Raw genomic sequence first — 21212 nt, 5'->3', positions numbered from 1 at the left:
AATTCTGAGGCAGGCGCGATGCAAAAAAATAAATAAATAAACAATAAGAATGCTCGTGTGCCGTGCCTTGGATCGACGCACGATGTAGAACCTCAGGTGGTCAAAATTAATCCGGAGCCCTCCACTGCAGTCTTCCCCGTAAGCCAACTGTGCAGAAACCCCCAGCGTTCACAAAGAAATACTACACGTTGAGCACCCTGTATCCGGTTACCGTGATGCTTCCACGAGAGCACTTTGCGCCCAACGAGGACTCGGATGCTGGGGCCCAGCTTATCGTCCCAAACACTGTCGCATATGCGACGAAAGTGATGGATAACATGCATGAGGGAACGATATAGAGCGTCTGAAGGCGCTCCGATTATTGCACGACGCGGGGCTGTACATGTCCTCTAATGTCGTATGCGTCATTCGATATAACTGACAAGCGTCCTTGTTTCCTGCATTGTACACATATATGTGCGACGGCCGCGCAGATCTCATCATCCTTCCATAGCTCATATTGCTCGTCACTCCGGCCCCTTCTGCTCTCCGGTTCGGCGGCTAATGGTCTGGAAATCCTCTGACACCCTATCCCGCTCTGCACGCCATCTCGCGGAATCATCGCAGCGCACGTGGGAGGTCGGCCGTGACAGAACCCACCGCGTTCGTGCACGAGGTCAATGGCACACGAGCCAGCGAGTCTGGGGGGGGGGGCAGGGGTCGCGCGACGTCACTCAGCCGGCGATGCACGCGTGCGGGGACAGGCGGCGCTGCGGTCGCTAGTTGTGCGTGCTTCCCGGATCCATGGGCGACCTGCCACCGTTCGAACGCTGCCGTGATGGCTAGGCTGCGTTGTCGGGCGCTCTGTTATTATTTCCTCTTTGCCAAACGTTTGCCTCTGTGTTGTTAATATATTGTTCTTATTTTATTTATCTTTTCCTGTTGCGCTGCCCATGTTGCTGAGGCGTGTTACGCTGCTTCGAAGTCGAAGATTGGCCTGGTTGGTACACATTTCATTTCTTATGTTATACCTCACAGGCCTAATACAGGGCATCGAGTAAGTGGGGTTAGAGCAAGTCCCACAAGTAATAGGACCAAAAAAAAAAAGAAAAACAATGGAAAAGAGAAACACAAGAAGAAATAACCTAAATACGACACTATATATACGATAGGATACGACTTGAGGTTACTAAATATACAAGTATTCGAGGAACCTTGAAAAGGTTCCTCGAATACTTGGGTTTGTCGGCTCCGCTGCGTGGATTAAGCTTTTCCAGATACCCGCCGTGGTTACTTAGTGGCTACACTCTCAGACAAATGTACACCCTTAGGTGGGTATTTTTGCCACACAACAATAATTGTCATCTGCCTTGCCTGCGTTTCCTCAGTCCTCCACTACGTAATCCTCAGTCCCCCACTACGGCGTGCCTCATAATCAGATCGTTATTTTGGCACGTCAAACTCCACAATTTCTTTTAAGCTTTTCAAAATGTATTTCGTCGGTTTGCCTGGCTTTCAAATAAAACCTGCGCGCTTAGGTTGACTAGAAAATTCTGTTGACGCGCTCCTATGAAACTAAACTTAATTCTATAATGACGATTCGGATACCGTCAGACAGAATTGCTGGAGCCACGTGTGGAACTTGCGCCACCGATCGTGCGTGTATGCACGGTTTGTTCGGCTCGCTCGTTATGCGCCTGGGATGCCCCGATTACATAGGCTATACTACAACAAGTCGGTGCAGACGCGATGTGGGCGACCGTCGGATATCGACATGGGCGGGGTCGGCTTGCATAGTGCCGAGTAGGTTTGTGTATGGACCGGTCTAATTTTCCTCGCCGTCCGGACAGAGGTACGATTAGGAAGGCGCTCGGGCGTGGAACAGCCGAACGACGAGCGGGCGACCTTCCGGCCGGTGGCTGCAGCAGCGGATTGCAATGCGGGCCGATCGCGCGGCGAGGGAGCTGTCGGGGGCGTCGCGTGACGAAACCACGAAAGCGAGCGACGTGTTGTGTATGCGCGCTTCACTCGAGCCGCGTCCCGTCTGACGTTTTCTGTCGGACAGGCAGCAGTGGCGAGCGGAATGCGCCGCTGGTGGAGAGAGACGTGCGGTTGCGATTCCGGCATCAATTGGCCGGTCTCATTTCTTGGACACTTCGCCGTGCTTCCTCACGGGTTGCAGAATCAAGCGTCTTTCCTTTCTTTAGATCATCATCATCATCATCATCATCATCATCATCATCATCATCATCATCATCATCATCTCATTTCTGCCGCAGGAACGAAGCAGTCGCGTTCGTGTCGGCCGTATGCGAAAATACAAAACAGCTAATGTGATTGCTTGCAATTGGCTTGTGTAAATTAAAGTCGTCCTTTTTTTTTCTTTTTTTTTTCATCCATCCAATGATCAAACACGGGTTTTCATCCTTCGCTTGGCCCATCCTGCGCGTTGTGGCGCACGTGCGTACTACTTCCCCCGCTCTCTGAATAAATGCCGTCTTCACGTCTGTATAGCCTCGGGTGTTGTGCTTTCGCTACGACACGCAGGACGAGCGCGCAGCTCTGCTGCTCAGTGGCCAATATCGGAACGTATTATTCAGCGGAATCACACATGTGGGTCACTCTTCGGGACGAATGGATCGTGCGATATCATTCTGTAGAAGTAAGCAATTTCCCGGCATGGGCCATCACTATACTTCTTAAAGTGATTAAAGTGACGTCGCCTTTTCGTATTGAACAAAATTGTGCTCGTGCATGCGATTACCGACAATATAGAGGGGATAACGGGTGGTACGAATTATTTTTTTTGCCGCGGTATCGTCGCGTGCAAGCGAAACACACTAGCCGACACTCCACACGTGTTTGACGGTGCGTGGCTATATATACAGCGCGGTCTCCGTTGTTCGTGCGTCCGCGCGGACGTATGTGTTTCCAGCGAGCGACTCGAACGACAACACAAAGGCGGCGACGTCGGAGTATACGCTTCGCACGCGTCCGTCCGTAGCGCGCGCTAATGGACGGCACGACCTTCTTTTCTCTCGCGTCTAGAGAGAGAAACCGCCGAAGCGGACCTCATTAGGAGGCCTCCCCCCCCACATACACACACCTCTTAGAGGCGGCGCGGCACCTCTATTCTACGGGACCGCGACCTTTCCTCTCTTTGGGACCCCTATAGTAATGAGTCCGTTAGACTCCCCCTTTTTTTGTAAAAAGAACAGACACACGCGCAGACAGCATTCAGGGGCTCCCCGAAAAGCGTTCGCTTAGATTGGTCGCGCGATTCTTTGGAGAAGCGGTTTTAGCGAAGATTGAGTGCGCTTCCCAGTTCTATCTGCACCTGCAATGCGTTTTGCCTGACGGGGGCAAGCAGTGTGTACCGTGGTCGCGGCGTCTCGAGGTTACTCTCCGTCTTTCGCTTGCGTCAAAGGCTTACCGCTCCCTCTACCTTATGCGCTCTTGAGTTATAGCGGCGCAAGTTCCACTCATCTGGGGCAGCCCGTACGGATAGTTATAATCGCTTCCAGTCGAGTCGCGGGCGTCGAATCGAGGCTCATCTCGAGGAAGTACAGGGTACGAAGCGCGCTCGGAGAAAGGATTGAGGGCCTTCCGACCGCATACGCACAGCGGTGAGACGCAGATGATGGCCGATTCGTGTATGACTGGCTGTGCCCGTTTGCCGTTCTCTTAATGCGGTGCGGGCCCCGTTTGATGACGGAGCGCTTAGACCTCGCCATTCCCCCGCTGACCCGTTATTCCGACCCGGCTGAGGTTGGCATACCGAAACTGTCGGCTGCTGTGAGGGTTGGTCCAGTTACCCTGAACCAATTCTTTCGGCCGTTTTTCTTTAATTTTTTTTTTCATCCGCCGCGGAGTTATTGCCACAATTTTCGGGCCTGAACGATTTACATCATGTATAGCGAGACTTGGTCTGCTAGGATGAACGCATGTGTGCTCATGCGGATGCAAAAGACTGATGCGCACTCAAACACATTGCAGCTGCTCCTTATTTTTCTCTCTCTCTCTCTCTTCTAATTCTCTCCTTTGTCACGACACGTAGGGCAAATATCTTTCAGGCGGTATTCTTCATTACATGACGATCGTTACGGCAGTTAAATCACGTCAAAAGATCCGATGCATCGCTGTTGCGTACGCAGTGCGCGACGTTTCGAAGGGCCAGGCGCGCGGGGATAGGTAACACGTGGCCCTGCGAAAAGGAGTCTCGTTTGGATCCGGGGCATCCAGTTAGTGTCCACCACTTCCTTATGCGTCACACCCGCGCACATTCGCGGTCGTACGAACAGTTCCGATTGTCGTATACGCTTTCTTGCTTCCTCCCTTATATTTCCTTCCTGGCGCGACGTCTGGGTCTTGCCCCCCCCCCCTCCTCCCCCCCTCGTTTCTTTACTTCTGCGTGACCCTTCGATATTTGTAAACAAGTATCAAACGAATCTGCTTCCGTGCCTTTTTTATTTGTCCACAGCTCGTGGCTTGCCTTCTGCTTTTTCCGGCCATTGAGCTCCTTCATTTTGCGCGAGTCTAGAAACAGACGACAAGGGCTCCGGCTACGTCGTCGTCGTCGTGTTCGTGCACGTCGCCACGTAGGCGACGTGCACGAACACGACGACGCGTGCCACCAGTGCTCGCGGCACGCGCGACGGTTCTTCGCGGAAGGAAGCCTCGGACGGAAGGAAGTTGAAACACTCGACACGGCAACTTGGCCGCCCGAGACTTTACCCGCCGCGTCGCTGCTTGCTTGTGTCCCGCAGCTGAAGAACCGCGCGCACGCGAGTCGTCCACGCAGTTCTTGGCGTTCCGTATACACAGGGTGCATATACGTGAGCGCATCCAACGGGATCTAGCGGAGATATGGCAATGCGGAAGGAATGCTTCCCGGAACCACGCGCCCTACGTGAAACTGACGAAGAACGGAAAAAGTTCGGAGGCGTGTAGCTTAACTTTGCGCGGAGATCGCTTTAAGTACGGGTATACGTTAGTCCACAACGTGTGATAGTGCCGCGACAGGACGGAACGTTCCGCTGCGGCGAACGCTGCCGCTATCAGTGAGCGGGGTAGCTTTCTTTGTGCGGCGTTATGTAGGGCGTGGCCGGCTGTTCCGACGTCCCACGACTCTCTTGAGAATCGAATGCTCTCGTTTCGTTCCAGTCGAAAAAAAAAAACAAAGAAACATCAGTGACAAAAAATTATTCTCGTATTTAAGGACGTATATTGCTGTCGGCATGGTAGAAGTTCTTGTTGTAGCAAGCAGCGGGAATTTGTCTTGTAGCCTGACGCACACTCGTCACGGTGACGTTAGGTTTGTCGTACGGCGAGCAGCACTGTTTGTGATGTTGCGACAAGATGTCAAGCTACATCTGCGTTCGCGCTGGTCCTTCGGTAGTCCGTCTGTGATCCGGAACCGACGTGCATACTCCACGGAAGAACCCCTTCCGGTCATCGAACCTTGCACTGTCATGTAATCGATTTCTTTTCGACAAAAGCCTATTCACTCGTCACAGTAATGATGCGAATTATTTGAGCAATATATTCATATGCGGCGGGGTGGGTATATTAACTGGCCCCGTTATTCACCTAAATGGAGGACGCCTACTTGTGAGCCGTGAACATGAATTTCTAGGTTTCATGTTAGACTCCAAACTAACTTTTATATCCAACTTGAAGTATCTGAGAGCGAAGCGCCTCAAGGCAACGAATCTGCTGAAGCTCCTGTCACGCACAACCTGGGGTGGTGACAGTAGATGTCTTCTTATAGGAGTCATACGTTCACGTCTTGGCTATACTGTACCGTACTGTACCATTATGAAACACACAGTGCCTTAAATATTCTAGACCCGGTACACCACCACGGTATAAGGACAAGGACAAGACCAGTTCAAAACCTCCATAGTAATTCCTACGAGTTATCCCAACATCTTCAGAGAAAATATTTAATTTTCTCCTACTACAGGAAGGTAAAATCAGATATCGAGCATCCACGTCATTCAACTATCTGCGACTTTTCGACTGCCGGACTTCATTGCAACCGCCCAGCTATTATATCTCATTTGTCCCTACGCTTGGAAGCAATAGAAAAAGAAACAGGCATTGCACTTTCAGAAAATGTCCTAATGGCCCCCACTCGCCTTTAGCCGCCTTGGGAATAACAAACCATCCAGTGAGGTGACTCTTTTGTCGAAATGACAAAGAAACGCGCACCTGAGGCACACATACACACACGCTTCCTTGAACTTCAGGCGAAGTGCTCCTGCGCAGAATGTTAAACAGACGCTTCCAAGTCATCTGCTGGTGTCACCTATGCAGCTCTCAGGACGTCGCTTCTGACACCCAACGTTTTAGATCCAAATACAAGTGTTCTCACGGCTAAATCCCACGTGATACTAATTTCAGGTGTGAAGCATGTAAGGTAAACAAATCTCAATGAAGCCATAGTGCTCGCAGACTCATTAGGTGTCCTAAGAGCCTCGATGAGTTTCCGAAGACCCAAGAACTTTGCTTTCAGTGAACTAGACATCTTACTGTACTCAGCATCTATGTACAACAAAAGCATTGTCTCATGTTGGGTACCTGGCCCACAGAGGCATAAAAGGCAATGTAGCTGCTGAAGAAAACGCTATACGGCAGTTTCTTTTAGTGAGACAGACATGAATATACTCATACCGGCTACAGACCTTAAACCCTCATTACACCATAAGTTGAGGAAGTATTGTTAGGGGCAATGGGATACTGAAGTATCGTGTGAGCTACACGTTATCAGACCGGAATTAGGGAACTGTATGTTTGAGAGAACAGCAAGACACAGTGCTTCTTTGTAGATTAATAATACGGCATACTCACGGCAATCTCTGCAAGTGGTCTTCCGATATGTAGCAGGCGTGGTAATAGTCTGCTACATATCTCTGCATAGCTCTGCATGTTCTTCTTCAGTACCATGAATAGAGACGGAGAGAAAAGAAAACACTTCCCTTCGACATAAGGTGGACATGCGTACATTTACACCCTCCGTTTTCCTTTTTCTGAGCAATGTACATTTTAAAATATTAAAACAGTTTTAGACTTTTTAACAGGAACTGACATCTTAAAAACATTTCTCCATCTTATTTGTAGCACAGCCTCCGTTTGGAGGTTGCAGCTGCAACGGACGCATTTTTTGTACAGCGCGTGCCTCCCAGCCCTTGCATTCAAAGGCCCTCTTGAGGTAACAGTGCTACTGACACTTATACGTTTTACTGATCATCTCTTCGTCACAAAACATTTGTTGTCGTAGCACTCACTATTAATCATTGTCATTCTTTTAATACATATATATTTATACGAATTTTACAGCGAGTGATTTTAGGCCTTTTTACAGCGACGTTATTTCTACCATTTGCAATTCATTTCTTCGCTTCATTGGCAGTTCATTGACTATACTCATCACCACGTGCATGGCGCTCTTGGGCCATAGCTGTGCCTTGCACGAGTGAAAACTACAGATCAATCAAGTCAATCACGTGGAGTCAGACCCATGCATACGACTTTGCTTGGCTATAAATACCGAAGAAGCCAATGAAAACTCCGCCGCCTGTATTCAGTTGCAGCCATTAGCGAATGATTGTAATTCGAAGGACAACTCACAAGGCATAGAGTTGAATGTTCGCTTCCAGGACATGCAAAGGGGCTTTCAGGTTACTTTCCGTGCTACTTGGCGGTTGCCGTGCCTTTTTCCATGCCTTATAATGATGATGATGATTTTTAATCTCATCCCCTTGGAAAAAGGATCGCATTAGCTAATATTTGCCCTGTTATTTTTATGTTTTATTTTATTTATTTATTATTATTATCATTTTTTTTTTTGCTCCGAACATTTCTTGCTATAGTCTCGATCAGACCAACGCTCCGATCAGCGTCTTTGCGTCCCCGACGCTTCGGGAAGGCGGACGTCCCCTGCGATTCTGGCTGCGCGAATATCTGGGCATTCCGCTGGAATGTGCCGCGTCGTCTCCGGACTTTGTCTACAGCAGGCACGCGCTTCGTCCCGTTGCGAATATTTTATCCCGTAATATTTTTGTCCTCAACCAGCCGACTGTGGCCTCACAAGGCAAGGCACTCGCACGGAACGCAGTGCATCTTGAATTTTGCAGTGCATCTGCCCCCTTCCCTCCCCGCCCCCACTATGCAGACGAAACTTTTTTTACGGTGCGATTTACTTTCCGAATGCCGCTATACAAGATACTGGATCAAAATTGCAGCATTGTTATTTGAAAAACGGTGAACTGGTTGAGCTGCCGCTTCCTAACAATGTTATTCGATATCACGTTCACTGAGAAGCATGAGATTAAAAAACGAGGGTCTCTGCTCCTTTGCTGTCGCGTCTGCGTGCGTGGTCGGCGCATGCACTTGACGCCCCGTGCACGCCGAGGAGGACCGAACGCAGAGCATGCGCGAAGGATGCCGCCGCACTGCGGTGTACACGCCCACACAATGGGAAACCGCGTGCGCACACACTTGCGATGCGCGGATGCTGCGAGTCACGTTTTGCGAATTGAGTGACGCGCGCCGGATGATGGACGAGGCCTGTCAGGGAAGGTTTCGTGCGCGCCGCCAACGCGTGGGAACCTTGGCCGCCGCGTTACATGGGCGCGAGGAAGGTGACGTGGGACAAGAAGACGTTAACAGCTTTGAAAAAAAAAAATGGGGAAGGGATGCTGCGATTCTGACTGCAATGGAAAATATGCGTGCGTATAGTATGGTGGAATGTGACGGCTGCGTTGGCGCGAGAGTACCGTAAACGAGTGCGTTGCGTTGGCTGTTGCGGTCGGCATGTCGCTGCTATAGCCTTCACCGCCTCCGCATGAGATGCCACTTTTGGCATAAGTTGTTTAGTAAGTGAAACACCTTCTAGAGGTATTTCACGGGCTCGTACTGTGTCAGAACGAAAAAAAAAATGGCGCTTTTCTTCTTTTTTGTTCGTTCGTTCGCCCTTTCCATGCCCTATTATACAACAGTGTTGCACTGGCAGTGTGAGCCATCGTGCTCGAAATTGAGCAGACGACGCTTTCCGGGACTGGAAACAGACGACGCGGAGGCACTTGCGGCGCAGTGCGACGTCTTGATTCGATCTCGTTTGACCACATACGCTAACGCACTGTGGGTTCTCCAGACGAAGCCCAGTCCGGCCCATGGATTGTATACCGCAGTGAAACGATGTACCGCGCCTCTAACACGCATCTCCGCCGCCTTGATCGCGCAAGTATTAATTAGTATCGAAAACGCACAAATGTTGTGATGCGCTCATACTGATAGAAATTTACCGTTTTACTGCATGGTACGTCGTGCACATAGAAATATAGTGCTGAAAAAAAAAAAAAAGACGCAATTTTCTTTACAGTACTGTCGTTGTCGGCGACCAACTCTTGCTATTGGCGTACGCATTTTTTGGCGGAAGCGCAGTTTGTCACCGGTGGCGGAAAGCATATTGTCAGCGTACGTCAGTGGGTCACCGCATGTCTTGGCAGGAGCTGGGAGCGCTTACTAGAGCTGCCTCCAGAGCATTACCACCCGTGGGCTCATTTTACTCGACGCGCCCTTACAGCGCCGCCGTCCCTTGCTGCAGCCATTTAAATGCTGCGACGGGTATAGTGTCGGATCTCCCCCGTCTGCACGAAACATCCATAAGAGCGAGGTGACCACGGCGTATTACAGTTGTTTCTAAAGATAGCCTTGCACGCGAGTGCATAGTATAGTAACGAAGACAAGGGGGACGGGACGCGATTACTACGTCTTCCCGTCTTCCGTCTGCAACCATCCGTCTTCATATATATAGTCTTAAGCGGACGCCGCGCAAACTCGATCCTTTCACACGCTCTGTACGATACTCGAGGTCAATCCAGCGACGATCCTCGTTTACGGCGCGTTACAATGGCTCACGTGTCCGAACCCACACACCACGCAACGTCCGTGGCCCGCGCGACGCTTATTTATAACAAAGAGGCCAGCGCGCGGTCCACACTGTATATTTACGGGTGCCCGCGTTCTTCGGTATATATATGTATAGAAGCTGTAATAGCGCTCCGCGTGTTGCCCCCCCCCCCCCCTAAAAAAAAAAAAATGAGTCACGACTCGCCATTGTTCTTCCATTAGGTCGTGGACCGGGAATACAGTGTATCAAAAACGCATCGGAGTACACCGAAACATCAGAGTTGGGTCGGGACCTTCCTTCGCCGATTCTTGTGTGTGTGTGTGTCTGAGAGAGAGAGAGAGAGAGAGAGAGAGAGAGAGAGAGAGACCCAAGTTATAGCGCGCGCGAGTCGAACGTTTCAATTATAAAAGGGATCGCGTGACGTCACGACGCTGCGGGAGCTATGCATGTACGCTTCGCCCACAGCGCTGAAATGTTGTCATTGCGTGTGCGAACGTTCCCGAGGCATTGTGCACTGTGCCCCTTAGCAAAACTATAAATCGACTCGTCGACGTCGTCTCTACAACCGCCCTCAATTACTGTCCGCTGTTTTTTTCGGCGCGTAATGCGTATATCGTGTCGAACTGTAACGACGTTACGCGACACACATCCCGCTTCGTGCGCAACGCGCGCGAGATCCCCGCAGACACCGCTTTACGGATAACCGCTTAAAGTTGCACTCTTAAGTATAGCGTTCATCTTGCCATCCACCGTCATCACGGCTGGCTCTGTACGCTTCGGATCCCTTTACGAGAACGCAGGAAAGGGTTTGTCGTGCACGTGCTTTGTCCGAGCTGCCAACGCGAATTGCTGTACCGATCCGACCCTCTCTGCACTTCCTGTAGCGCTCTTTCTGTGCCAAGAGTATAGATGTTCCCAAACGGAGGTTTGCGTATCGGATACATGCCTCCACTGCACTTGGGATACATATCGCAAACAGCCGTTGTGCACACACACAATGCGTGGCGGTGGCTCGCGAGCAGGCAACGCTACGACTATACGATCACATATATATATGAGCGCCTCCTGTATGTAATCTGTCGTGCGCGGCCTTGGTAGCGAAGCGTGGCCCACTTGTATCCCTATCCTCTTTACCGCGGCTATATCACCTTTGTCGGTGCACCATTAGACGAAAGACCGCACCTGTCCGTAATTTGGGTCGTCGTTTGCGAGGGATTACCGGCACAACCCGACCGCGCTCCGTCCGTTATAGCGATTATTCGTTATTACCGGTTGACGAGGAAGTTGGAAGAGAAGAAAGGAACAGGGTGGTCGCCAGGATGAGTGAGCGAGAGATGGAGTTGGGAGCGGACGATCGGCGGGGAGGGGATTCGGGTGGGAGGCGATACCTCCCCTCTCTTCCCTCCAGGAAGCGGCCGAAAGTCCTCATTTTGCTCGTGATGAGGGAAAGGAGGAAAGCGTGCCGGCACCCATCAATAATGTTTTGCGAACACGAACTGGCCGCCGTCGTCGTGGCGTTCCAAGGAAAGGCCGCAGCGTGACGGAGCGGAGCAGTCGACGATCGGTCTCCTTGAGCTGTTTCGCGACGTCGCGGTTTTCTGTACGGCACGTCCTCTGGATGCTCACGCACGCACACCGCTTTTGAAGGCGAAACACGCGGGACCAAGCGACGCCGTGTTTTGCTGCAACGAGGGCCCTTATTACAAGCTCGCAGCAAAGTCGCCGCCCGGCTTGGAACGGCACATATATAACGCTGAATTTACTCCCGCCTTGTTAATTTCCGCCAAAAAGTCGGTTTACTAGGCGATGACAAAGTGTGCGCTTGCGTGCTGCCGCGAAGAAATTTTCAGCGCGTTTCGCCTCCAGGCTGTTATATTTTGGAAATTGTGGAGTTTTTTTTTTTTTTTTTTTTTACATGCGTAAGGATTCTTTGGCGAGTACCCCAGCAAAATATGTCCGTGCCGTGACACCTTATAAGTGCAAAATAAACGCATAATTGGTCAATTAACACATGCGATCGTTATAACAGTGTAATAGTAGATGATCGGTAGCGTTAGGGAAAAAAAAAAGCTTCTTACTGGAATTCGAGCCATGGACTGCAGCGTACGTAAGCATTCTTTGGCGAGGACCTCAGCAGAATCTGCCCGTCCCGTGACGCCTTAAATCTGCAAAATAAGTGCATAATTAGTCAAGTTAGGACATGTAATCGTTATAATAGAGCAATAGTAGATGTTTTGTAGCGATGGGTAGGCATGCCTAAGCTAGCTAAATGAGTAAACAAAAGCGAAGTAGCAGCCGAACAAAAGAATGCTTACGCTTTAGTAGACAATTTTCAGAATTTCTGCAACATCTCTTTTTCGCCCCCTCCCCCCTTCGCCCGTTATTCTCTTTCTCTCTTTCTTTCTTTCTTTCTTTCTTTCTTTCTTTCTTTCTTTCTTTCTTTCTTTCTTTCTTTCTTTCTTTCTTTCTTTCTTCCGCGAGAGCAAAGCAACAGAAAGAACGTTTCTAATGGGTCAAGGCTGAGAGACTGGCTTAAGTGGCGGAGGGGAAAACAACAAGACAGTTGAAGGTGATCAGCAGAGTCAAACGTTCGTACTCAGCTTTCTCTTAAACTTTGCCAATACCTCCGTTAGTCAAAGAGAAACGTTTGCTTGCTCGATGAAGCTTACCGTAAAAGATTTTAGCGCGCATAGCGTTTTCCTGCGTACGATGTTTTGTGATATGCTGGATAGCATAACGATATAAGGCGCGACAAGGAGAAGCCTCAGTATCCTCGCATCTTAGTTTAGTGGTTTATGTCGGATCTGCAGTGTATATTTAATGCACACTACGTTCACTACGTTGGGGTGCGTTTGACAAGCATTCTCAGATCATGAACAGCAGGTTGCCACTATCCCTCGAGAGAAAAATATATAACAGCTGTGTGTTACCAGTACTCACCTATGGGGCAGATACCTGGAGGCTTACGAAAAGGGTTCTACTTAAATTGAGGACGACGTAACGAGCTATGGAAAGAAGAATGATGGGTGTGACGTTAAGGGATAAGAAAAGAGCAGATTGGGAGAGGGAACAAACGCGAGGTAATGACATCTTAGTTGAAATCAAGAAAAAGAAATGGTGGGGGGGGCATGTGCAGGACATGTAATGAGGAGGGAGATAACCGATGGTCATTAAGGGTTACGGACTGGATCCCAAGGGAAGGGAAGCGCAGGAGGGGGCGGCAGAAAGTTAGGTGGGCGGATGAGATTAAGTTTGCAGGGACGACATGGCCACAATTAGTACATGACCGGGATAGTAGGAGAAGTATGGGAGAGGCCTTTGCCGTGCAGTGGGCGTAACCAGGATGATGATGACGACGACGTTCACTTCATAGGTTCTCATGTTGCCGTGTCTCCCGCTGTATATAGATGAGATCGTGGCCTCTTCCATGTCTGCGTCTTTCTCGAGGAGGTATGTTGCTCCCGCCACGAGGACACCCTCAAACGTGCTGAAGTTACGAGCGTCGAGCTCACTGCAGATTGTGCGGTGCTACAGGTCGCTTCGGTGATCCTGCTGATATTCTCTTAAACGAACCAATCGGAGGCGATTCATTTGGCCTTCAGTGAACACCTGAACTTCACGTGTGACAAAGATATACGCGCCTTCGTCTTGCGCTCGTCATCGCGGTGAAAGTGAAAAGTGTTTACTGCCATTGCAGGCGGCCCCGATATGCAGATGTCAGGTTCGTTCGCGTAGCACCCACTGCAGGGCGGCCAATCTCTTCTTAATGTGTATAGTGCTACCACTCTCCCCATCGAGTCGACCTGATTTCCTTCCGCGGCAGTTTGACGCTCGACCGTTCGGAGCTCCGTTCCTTCCCGCCAAGGCCACGTGCATATGCGTAAGCGCGGTGAACGTGTAGTCTCGCTTGTCTTTCCCAAGGACCGCTGCGCGCGGCCGTTATACCCGCGCGAGCGAGCGAATGCAAGGGCAGCCGTTAAGATCGGTCCAGCGAGAACCACGCCGCCGGGCACGGCTCTTCTTGCTGCTGCTTTCGTTTCCTCCACACCCCTCGGAATCGAGTGCAAGGCGCCGAGGAGTGACGACCGCTTGTTGGCACCGCTTCGCGTCGCGTGTGTGTATACACGTCGAAGGTGGGGCAAGCGCGCTCTGGGCGTTGCTCCGTGAAGGTTCGATTGTGCTGTCTCTGTAGCTGCAAAGTGCCATTGTCCACCTTGTCCGACAGGTCTCCGCGACGGACGTCCATACGTGTCGTTTGGCTTGCCCGTTCGTCTTTTACGAGGACAGCGGCGTCTCTTATGTGCCGTTAATCTTTCCTTTAAAGGCTATGCACATGGCTCATATGTCTGTAAACCGACGGGGCCAGTCTCGAACGTGCGGTGCCATTGCCTTTCTTGGTTTTCTTTTTAAATTTCGCGCGGCTTGTATCACGCACTGATCTGGTAGTTATGCGGCATGAAACGCGTGACGAATATCTGCACTTCGAGAAGGAGAATCTGTGCGTATATATACTGTCAGCATTCGGGGGCTGTAAATATTTATCCACTCCTATTTCTTACTGTGGATTGCCTCCGCAGTGCTCGTTCTTCAGTGTTTTGCAAGCGTCGACCACTGGTGGCTGAAATGGAAAGGCAGTTGAATATAATGAGTACAGGCGTGCCTTGTTGCATATCGGATCGCGCATCGCGTATACATACGAGCGTCCGTTCCCTGAGTTAGCCACAACTCTATAACGTCGGTATGTACCGGGAAAGACGTGTGACAAGGCTCTTTCGTTGGCTCGGGCACGGTTGGTTTTGCATAAGTAGCGGGTCTCTAGCTGCGCCCGTCTCGAGTATTTTTTTTTTGTTCTCGTGCGAGGTTGTGCAGGACGCGCATGCCAGCGTCCCGACGTGCGCCGCTGCTGCGGCTGCTTCGCATTCAGCGCGGAGATTCGGGTCTCTCCGCGTGTGATGGACGTTCCTTTGAGACGCTTACGACAAGATGCTTTGGAGGTCTATGGGATGCCGGGCCTCGCATGCGCCACGTCGTTCTTAATACGCCGACGTAGACGTGCACGTTCCGCGGCCTCTGCCGAGTGTTTCTGTGGCCGCGATAAGTCGAGGAGTAGCTGGCGGAGGGATTTGCGCCGGCGTCCAACTGTATCTTGTACACGGACAGTTGCTGTCGTATGCACTCGTTTTACCCTGGCACATGGGCCTGTCCCACATCGGAGTCTTAGAGCTGACGACCTCCGTGTCTTTATCCGTACTCAATTTTTTGTTTTTTTTTGTTTTTTGTATGAAGGGCGACTTCTGGAATGGAGAAATCGGGAACGGGCATTTCAAAGCGCGAGTTCGCCTGATACCGACGTCGTCCGGCTCCATATGGGACCGCGGCGACCGAATTAACTACACCTAGCGAATGATTTAGAAGCTTACGATTTAGTTTACGATTTAGAAGCTTACGATGGTTTGCATGAACCGTATTTGCTTCTGGAAATACGGGATAGTTGAAGAAGGCGGTAGTGTTTCCGCAAGGAGAGTGTCTCCTTGCTAAAGGCGACAAGCCTTTGTTTGCCTAGAGACACGATACGCGTCCGATCGGTCTCCGAAGTCGTTGAAAGGGAGGGAGGCTGTCCCGCACAAATCAGCTCGACACAGCTCATTCCGCAGGCACTGCGCGATCGCCGCGCCCATGGCCAGCTGGCCACATGCCGTATAAAGCGACGCTACTTGCATGCAGACTATACAGCATGCATGCAGATCAGCGTTTTCTCGTATACTTGCCAAGAATGTCGTATAGCCAGTTCACGGCGCGGCGGCAACAATGTCGCGCGCTATCGCTTATGGCCGCTCCAGCCACACCCCCGACCTTTCTGCCATTATCCGGAGGCCCTAATCTCCGCGGCGTATCGGCCTTGCGGCCAAGTCGGGCCCGCCCTCCCTCACTTTCTCGTTCGCGCTCTCCGCTGGCCGTATTCCTCGCGTTCGCCATGGACGGCAGTCCGGAGGAGTGCGACGTGCGCGGATGTCCGGAGCCAGTTTCGCGTTCGCCTTGTGACGACGCATTGCGCAACGCCCGTCGAAAGGATGCCCTCTCCCGGACACGGCGCGGGCTCGATGGCCGACTGCTCGAGGAACTTGAGGTACACAGGCAGCAAGTGTTCATTGTCCGAGTGTTCCTGAAACTTTCGCTTACAAACGCAGCGCTATGTCTCTCGATGCTATATAGCAGCGGCTTGGCTGCGGTTTGATTTCACATGGCGTTGGTACGCGGATTATGCATGCTAGGCGCTTGCTGACTGCGGCGCAGCGAGAATACTTGGCGGAGAACTGTCATACCTATACAGTGTCGGGATAGTTTTAAGTGCACTGTGGCACCGGCGCGTATGGCGAGAAACCAGCCAATGTGAAGCGTTCCCATCTTAGTAATATACACAGCGCTTTGTTCCAAACGCGAATGCTTTCTTTTTTGTTTTGTTTCAATTTTACCCACACACCTAGGTTGGCGTGTTTAAGCGGTTGTGGCAAGTGTTTACCATGCACAGGTGTACTGTATGTGCCCAGTGGGCTTCGGGGATGTTGTACTTTTGGAAAGGGTGACGATGTAAATAAATTTCTATTTGTCCTTGCGTTGCGCGCTGCGTAGAAATCGTTTAGCCGCCAGGTGGCGCGTGGGGATTCTGCACATACCTCGTTACTCCCTCTGTTTCTTCTTTCTGTTACGTAATTTCTGTCTTAGCGAAAATTAAATATCGCTCTTGTCTATGCAGCGCTGGCTGGTAGTGGGACGTACATTTAGTGTGTTTTTCTATCCTTCTCTCTCTCTCTCTGTAGTCTTGCTTAGCTTATCTACAGATAGAGAAATTGGTGATTTAGTTTATCAATGTTTGCGCTAACTTATAACATTCGAGTGAGCTATCAGTGGCAACAGCATAGTTGTGGTGATCGTTAATGATAGTGAGTTGACTGTGGGAGTCCGTGAGCTTGTGAACCTTGTGGACGAGAAAAAGCATAATCAACAGCGTGAAAAATGAAGTTAAGGTAATAAACAATCACAGAAACACAATAAACATCAATTGAACGTATGAATACACTGTCGTTGAATTGGAACAGCAAATCCTGTAGAGGGAAACCATGTGAAGCCTCGACTTTAACGTAAGAAGGTTTTGCGGAACTTTCGATTTGACGAAGTGCATGCTTTCTATTCCCTGACGCATATTCATAGAACTGACTGCGCCGGAAACTTCGAAGCAACCAAGTGGACTCAACGTCTCGCCTGATTTAACGAAGTCTTGAAGATAAATAAGCATAAAATTAATTAATTAATTAATTCTACATTCTGCGAGCATGTTATTCGTATGAGTGTTTTAAGGGCCCTTGATTTAGCGAAATTGTCGATTTAGTGGAGCGATTCTTGGGTCCCATCGAATTTGCTGAATTGAAGTTCAGGAGTACTTCAGAGTTGTAGGTTCGCAAACGATTTCGAAGCGGGGCGGAAAATAAACCGCGAGGATCGCCGTGTGCTGCGTGTTCCATGCCGTTTTTAAGTCGTTGTTTATGTGCAAAACAGCGCTTGTATCCAAAACAATATATAACAGACCGGCTCCAACCGCAGCCTCATTTGCAGCCAACCTCTCCCTCTCTCTGTTTTCTTTTTTTCATTTGCATTCCTTGGTGACTGCGCATGGTGAATACCGTGTGATGCGCGTCATGCAGTGTGCATGTGCAGAACACACACACACACACCGTTCGCGCAAGAGTGCGCGCATACAAGAGTGTGCGCTATATACACGTGGTCGTGCACGACGCTGACGTGACGCCTCATCTCGCAGGTGCTGGAGCAGGAGAAGCACGCGCTGCGCCGCAAGCTCGAGTCCCTGTCGGGCGAGAGCGACAGCCGGCTGGCCGAGCTGCAGGCCGACCTGGCGCAGGCGCGCCAGCAGCTGGCTGACCAGCAGGAGCTGCTGCGCGCGCTCGAGAGGGAGCGCGGCGCGCTGGTGCACGAGATGAGCGACCAGAACCAGCGGCTCGCGCAGGAGCTCAAGGCGGCGCGCAGGGCCGAGGACCAGGCGGCCGGCCAGTACCGCAGCCTGCGGCAGCAGCTGTCGCTGCGCCGCTCCAGCCTGGACGACCACGTGGCGCAGCTGCAGGGGCTGCGAGACGAGGTGGGAGCGCGCGCCTTTGTATATATATCCCCATATGTAGCTCCTCTTCGCTGCTTGCAATGCTCGCGAAGACGACGGTTATGTATCCTATAGCTGTGTACAGTCGTGTCACGCTGCATGTCGTATATACAACGAGGTTACCGGGACAGGAAGTTCACTTCGCTATAAGAGGTATTTCGTTAAAAGCGGATGGATATAAAGGAGCCGCGGTGTGATGCGGGATACAGGTCTGATAAATTCAAACGCGAGCCATTTCCAAACTATACTCCGATGCTTGGTTCCGCTTCCAACTTCGCCTGCATTTGTAACACGAGCTTAGTTGATAATCCTGAACGTACGTTTTACTGTGCGCCTAAAAAGCGGCCACTGAGCGACTGCAGGTCGTATTTCCATGTACTGAAGTCTAAAAGGCGTTTGTTGAGGTTCGCGTTTCAGCTTATGAACACAGTGTATATAGCCTGCAAACAGCGCATATGCAGGAGCTCATAAGGCGTATACACGCGACTGCCCCGTCTTTCGGCTATTATCACGTGGTACAGTTAGTCCCAAGGAGTATGCTGCCACGTGGCGGAGTGATATATTCGCAGCTCCTTGCCCCGCGGCAGGTTGAAGAAACGCGACAAATCATCGTGCACGCTATACACCCAGCGTCGTCATGCAGTTCGTGTATAATGAGTTGAATGCGGTGTTGTACTGCACGTCAAATGATTCGGCGTAAAATAAACTTACCGCTGTCGAGACCCGATGAAAAACTTCGAATAAAGCGATATTTCGAATAAAGCGATTTGGTTATGACGAGGGATTACTGTGCATTTTCTGCTCTGCTTGAAAACATCTTTTCACCTTCCGCGCGGTAGCTCACTGTGTCGCTATGTGACTTTGAGATAGTGAGCGAAAGGTCTCGGGTTCGATTAACGGCGGCCGCATTCCGATCCGACGTCGGAATGCAAAAAAAAAAAAAAGAAACAACGCTCGCGTGCTTGGATTTAGGTGCACGCTAAGTGACCTCTGCTGCTCAGAATTAACCGGTATGTAGCCCTCTAATCCGGCAACTCTCCAAAGCCCTAGTTTTGCCTTGACACCTTAATCGGATCGGATCTGGCTCGTCAGTCTGATTACGTGCACGAATAGCGTCACCCACCGAACGCACTCGCTTTTTGACTCCACTCACATATACGGCGACGGGCAAACATTCGAAACGTTATGGGAACAAGGGAACATGGTATAAGTGAGGGTGCAAGCATTGTTTTCAACCCATACGAGGCTCTCGCAGAGCCAAGAAAGGGACGCTCAAGTACCCCAAGTGACGTGTAAGGTCTGTCTGGTGGTGTGTGTTTGTATATATATTTCTGCGGTGCATGTTGCCAGTCGGCGTGGAGTTCTGCAAACTCAGGCCGATTTCAGCGAATTCCTTCGCGTTCTTGTCGCCGACGAACTACGCATTTAAACGCACGAACGCTTTCTCCGCTGCCGCCGCTGTATACACACGCGTGCTGACGCTCGCCGTCCGTCCCACGAACCTCCCGCGCAGCTGACGCTGAGGCTAGAATAGGTCGGTCAACTCTTTTCGCACCTACGCGTCCCACGCGAAATTCCTCGTCTATCTAGTTGAAGGAACGCGTGAGGAAAAAAACAAAACAGAACCGAATTCTTCAAAACAGTTCTCGGCACGTTTCAAAGAATGCACTGTTTAGAACGTCGGGGCGTATCACGCGCATACCACCCTCAGTGCGTGGTAATTAAAAAAAAAGATTCCTAATTTCTCGACGGTCGTTTGCTTTTTGCTTCTGTTAAAGCGTTCCCAGCGTTGGCGAGAGCGGGCTTAAACGCGGCCCTTGCTCGTGAGACGCGAAAAACACGGACCTGTGAGACTGTGCGACCCGTGTAAAGTTGGAGAATCCACTCGTGCCTACTCAGCCATGCTCGACGCATAATCAGTCACTGCCCTTGTAATGGGAGAGTGAAATTAAAAGTGGCCTTTTAATTGTATATTGCAAAGCAGCGACTTTCACTGAAAAGTACCGCGACCAGTGTACGTTTAGCTCGCCGAATATGCAAGAGCAAAACCCAGCTGCAGCGCGTCGCATAAACTTTTAAGCCTCCGTTGCGTTTTGGTCGAGTCGCTCGTGTCGCAGGCTTGCCGGTCGTTAAGGTTGCGCAGCAAAATCGTTGGGCGCCTTGCGTATGCAGTCGGGAAGCCCGCGCGCTTACCTTGCGTTTGGGTTTTCACGTTAGGCTGCGAACGAATTTTCCTCGAACATTTTTCAAGTGGTTATTTGCTTTCGGGGTAGCTGTAATATGGCTTCAGCCATGTCCTGTGCTCTGCCGTGTATATACATAAGGCGCAAAACGCGGTGTCAGCTGTTGTGAGCGAATGATTGCTCTAAGTTGGGAGGAAATGTGACGATGCTTGCAAAAGTTACAAGCTATATAGTTTATGTCTCCTGCATCGCTTGTATCGCTGTCTCTTGCTACAATGCTACCCTCGAAAAAAAGTTACGAGCTACACAAAATATTTAATCGAATTCTGGGGTTTTTACGTACGTGCGAGAACCGACGACTTGATTATCAAGCACGCCGGATTGACCAGCTGGTGTTCCTTAGCGCGCACCTAAGTCGAACTACATGAGCGTTTTCCCTTTCTTTTTTTTTGAATTCCGCCCGCATCGGAATCCGGCCGCCGAAATCTGGAACGAACCGGCCGCTATATTTCGCGAGCTCAGCAGCGCAAAAACAAGCTATCGCGCTGCATGCAGGGCCTCGCGCTACAGCTCGTGAAACCCTGCGTGTATACCGCCCGCTTTCGCGGGGCAAGTCGGGCGAGTCGGGACAAACCACCAACTGTTGTTGCGGTGTGACAATTCAAACTCTTGAGCTGCGCCGCATATAATGAGCATTCCTTGTGCGCGAATAAGCGACCAGCGTGTATACAGACCCGTCGTGGCGGCTGTTAATGCGTAACGGGCGTGTCGCGACATCTTCCGCGGTCCACCTTTTAAAGTGCGCGTTTATACGTTTTATACGCTTTATACGTTTCCAAACCCATATGAAAGGTGTAGCTATGTTCTCATCTGGTCACTGTCCTGAACTCCATTCTGAACTCGATTCTGAACAGATTCTAACAAACACTCGTATTGACCAGCCCAAAAAAAAAAGAAAGAAAGAAAA

At 50.6% G+C, this 21212-nt stretch overlaps 1 protein-coding gene across 3 annotated transcripts in view; it reads left to right on the top strand.

Moving 5' to 3' along the window:
• The window catches only part of LOC142576181 (BICD family-like cargo adapter 1), a 183443-nt gene that overhangs the window by 126393 nt on the left and 35838 nt on the right, over nucleotides 1-21212 (top strand). For 2 of the 3 annotated variants that reach the window (XM_075686183.1, XM_075686182.1), the window contains exon 2: nucleotides 17712-18044. In XM_075686183.1, coding sequence (XP_075542298.1) covers nucleotides 17712-18044 — 333 coding nt within the window. Of the gene's footprint in view, nucleotides 1-15811; nucleotides 16023-17711; nucleotides 18045-21212 lie in introns of those variants that run through there. The other variant, XM_075686184.1, reaches the window with a different exon arrangement.

This window comes from Dermacentor variabilis, chromosome 3 (assembly GCF_050947875.1).
Source record: "Dermacentor variabilis isolate Ectoservices chromosome 3, ASM5094787v1, whole genome shotgun sequence".
NCBI lineage: Eukaryota > Metazoa > Arthropoda > Arachnida > Ixodida > Ixodidae > Dermacentor > Dermacentor variabilis.
This window is presented reverse-complemented; position numbering and strand designations above follow the sequence as displayed.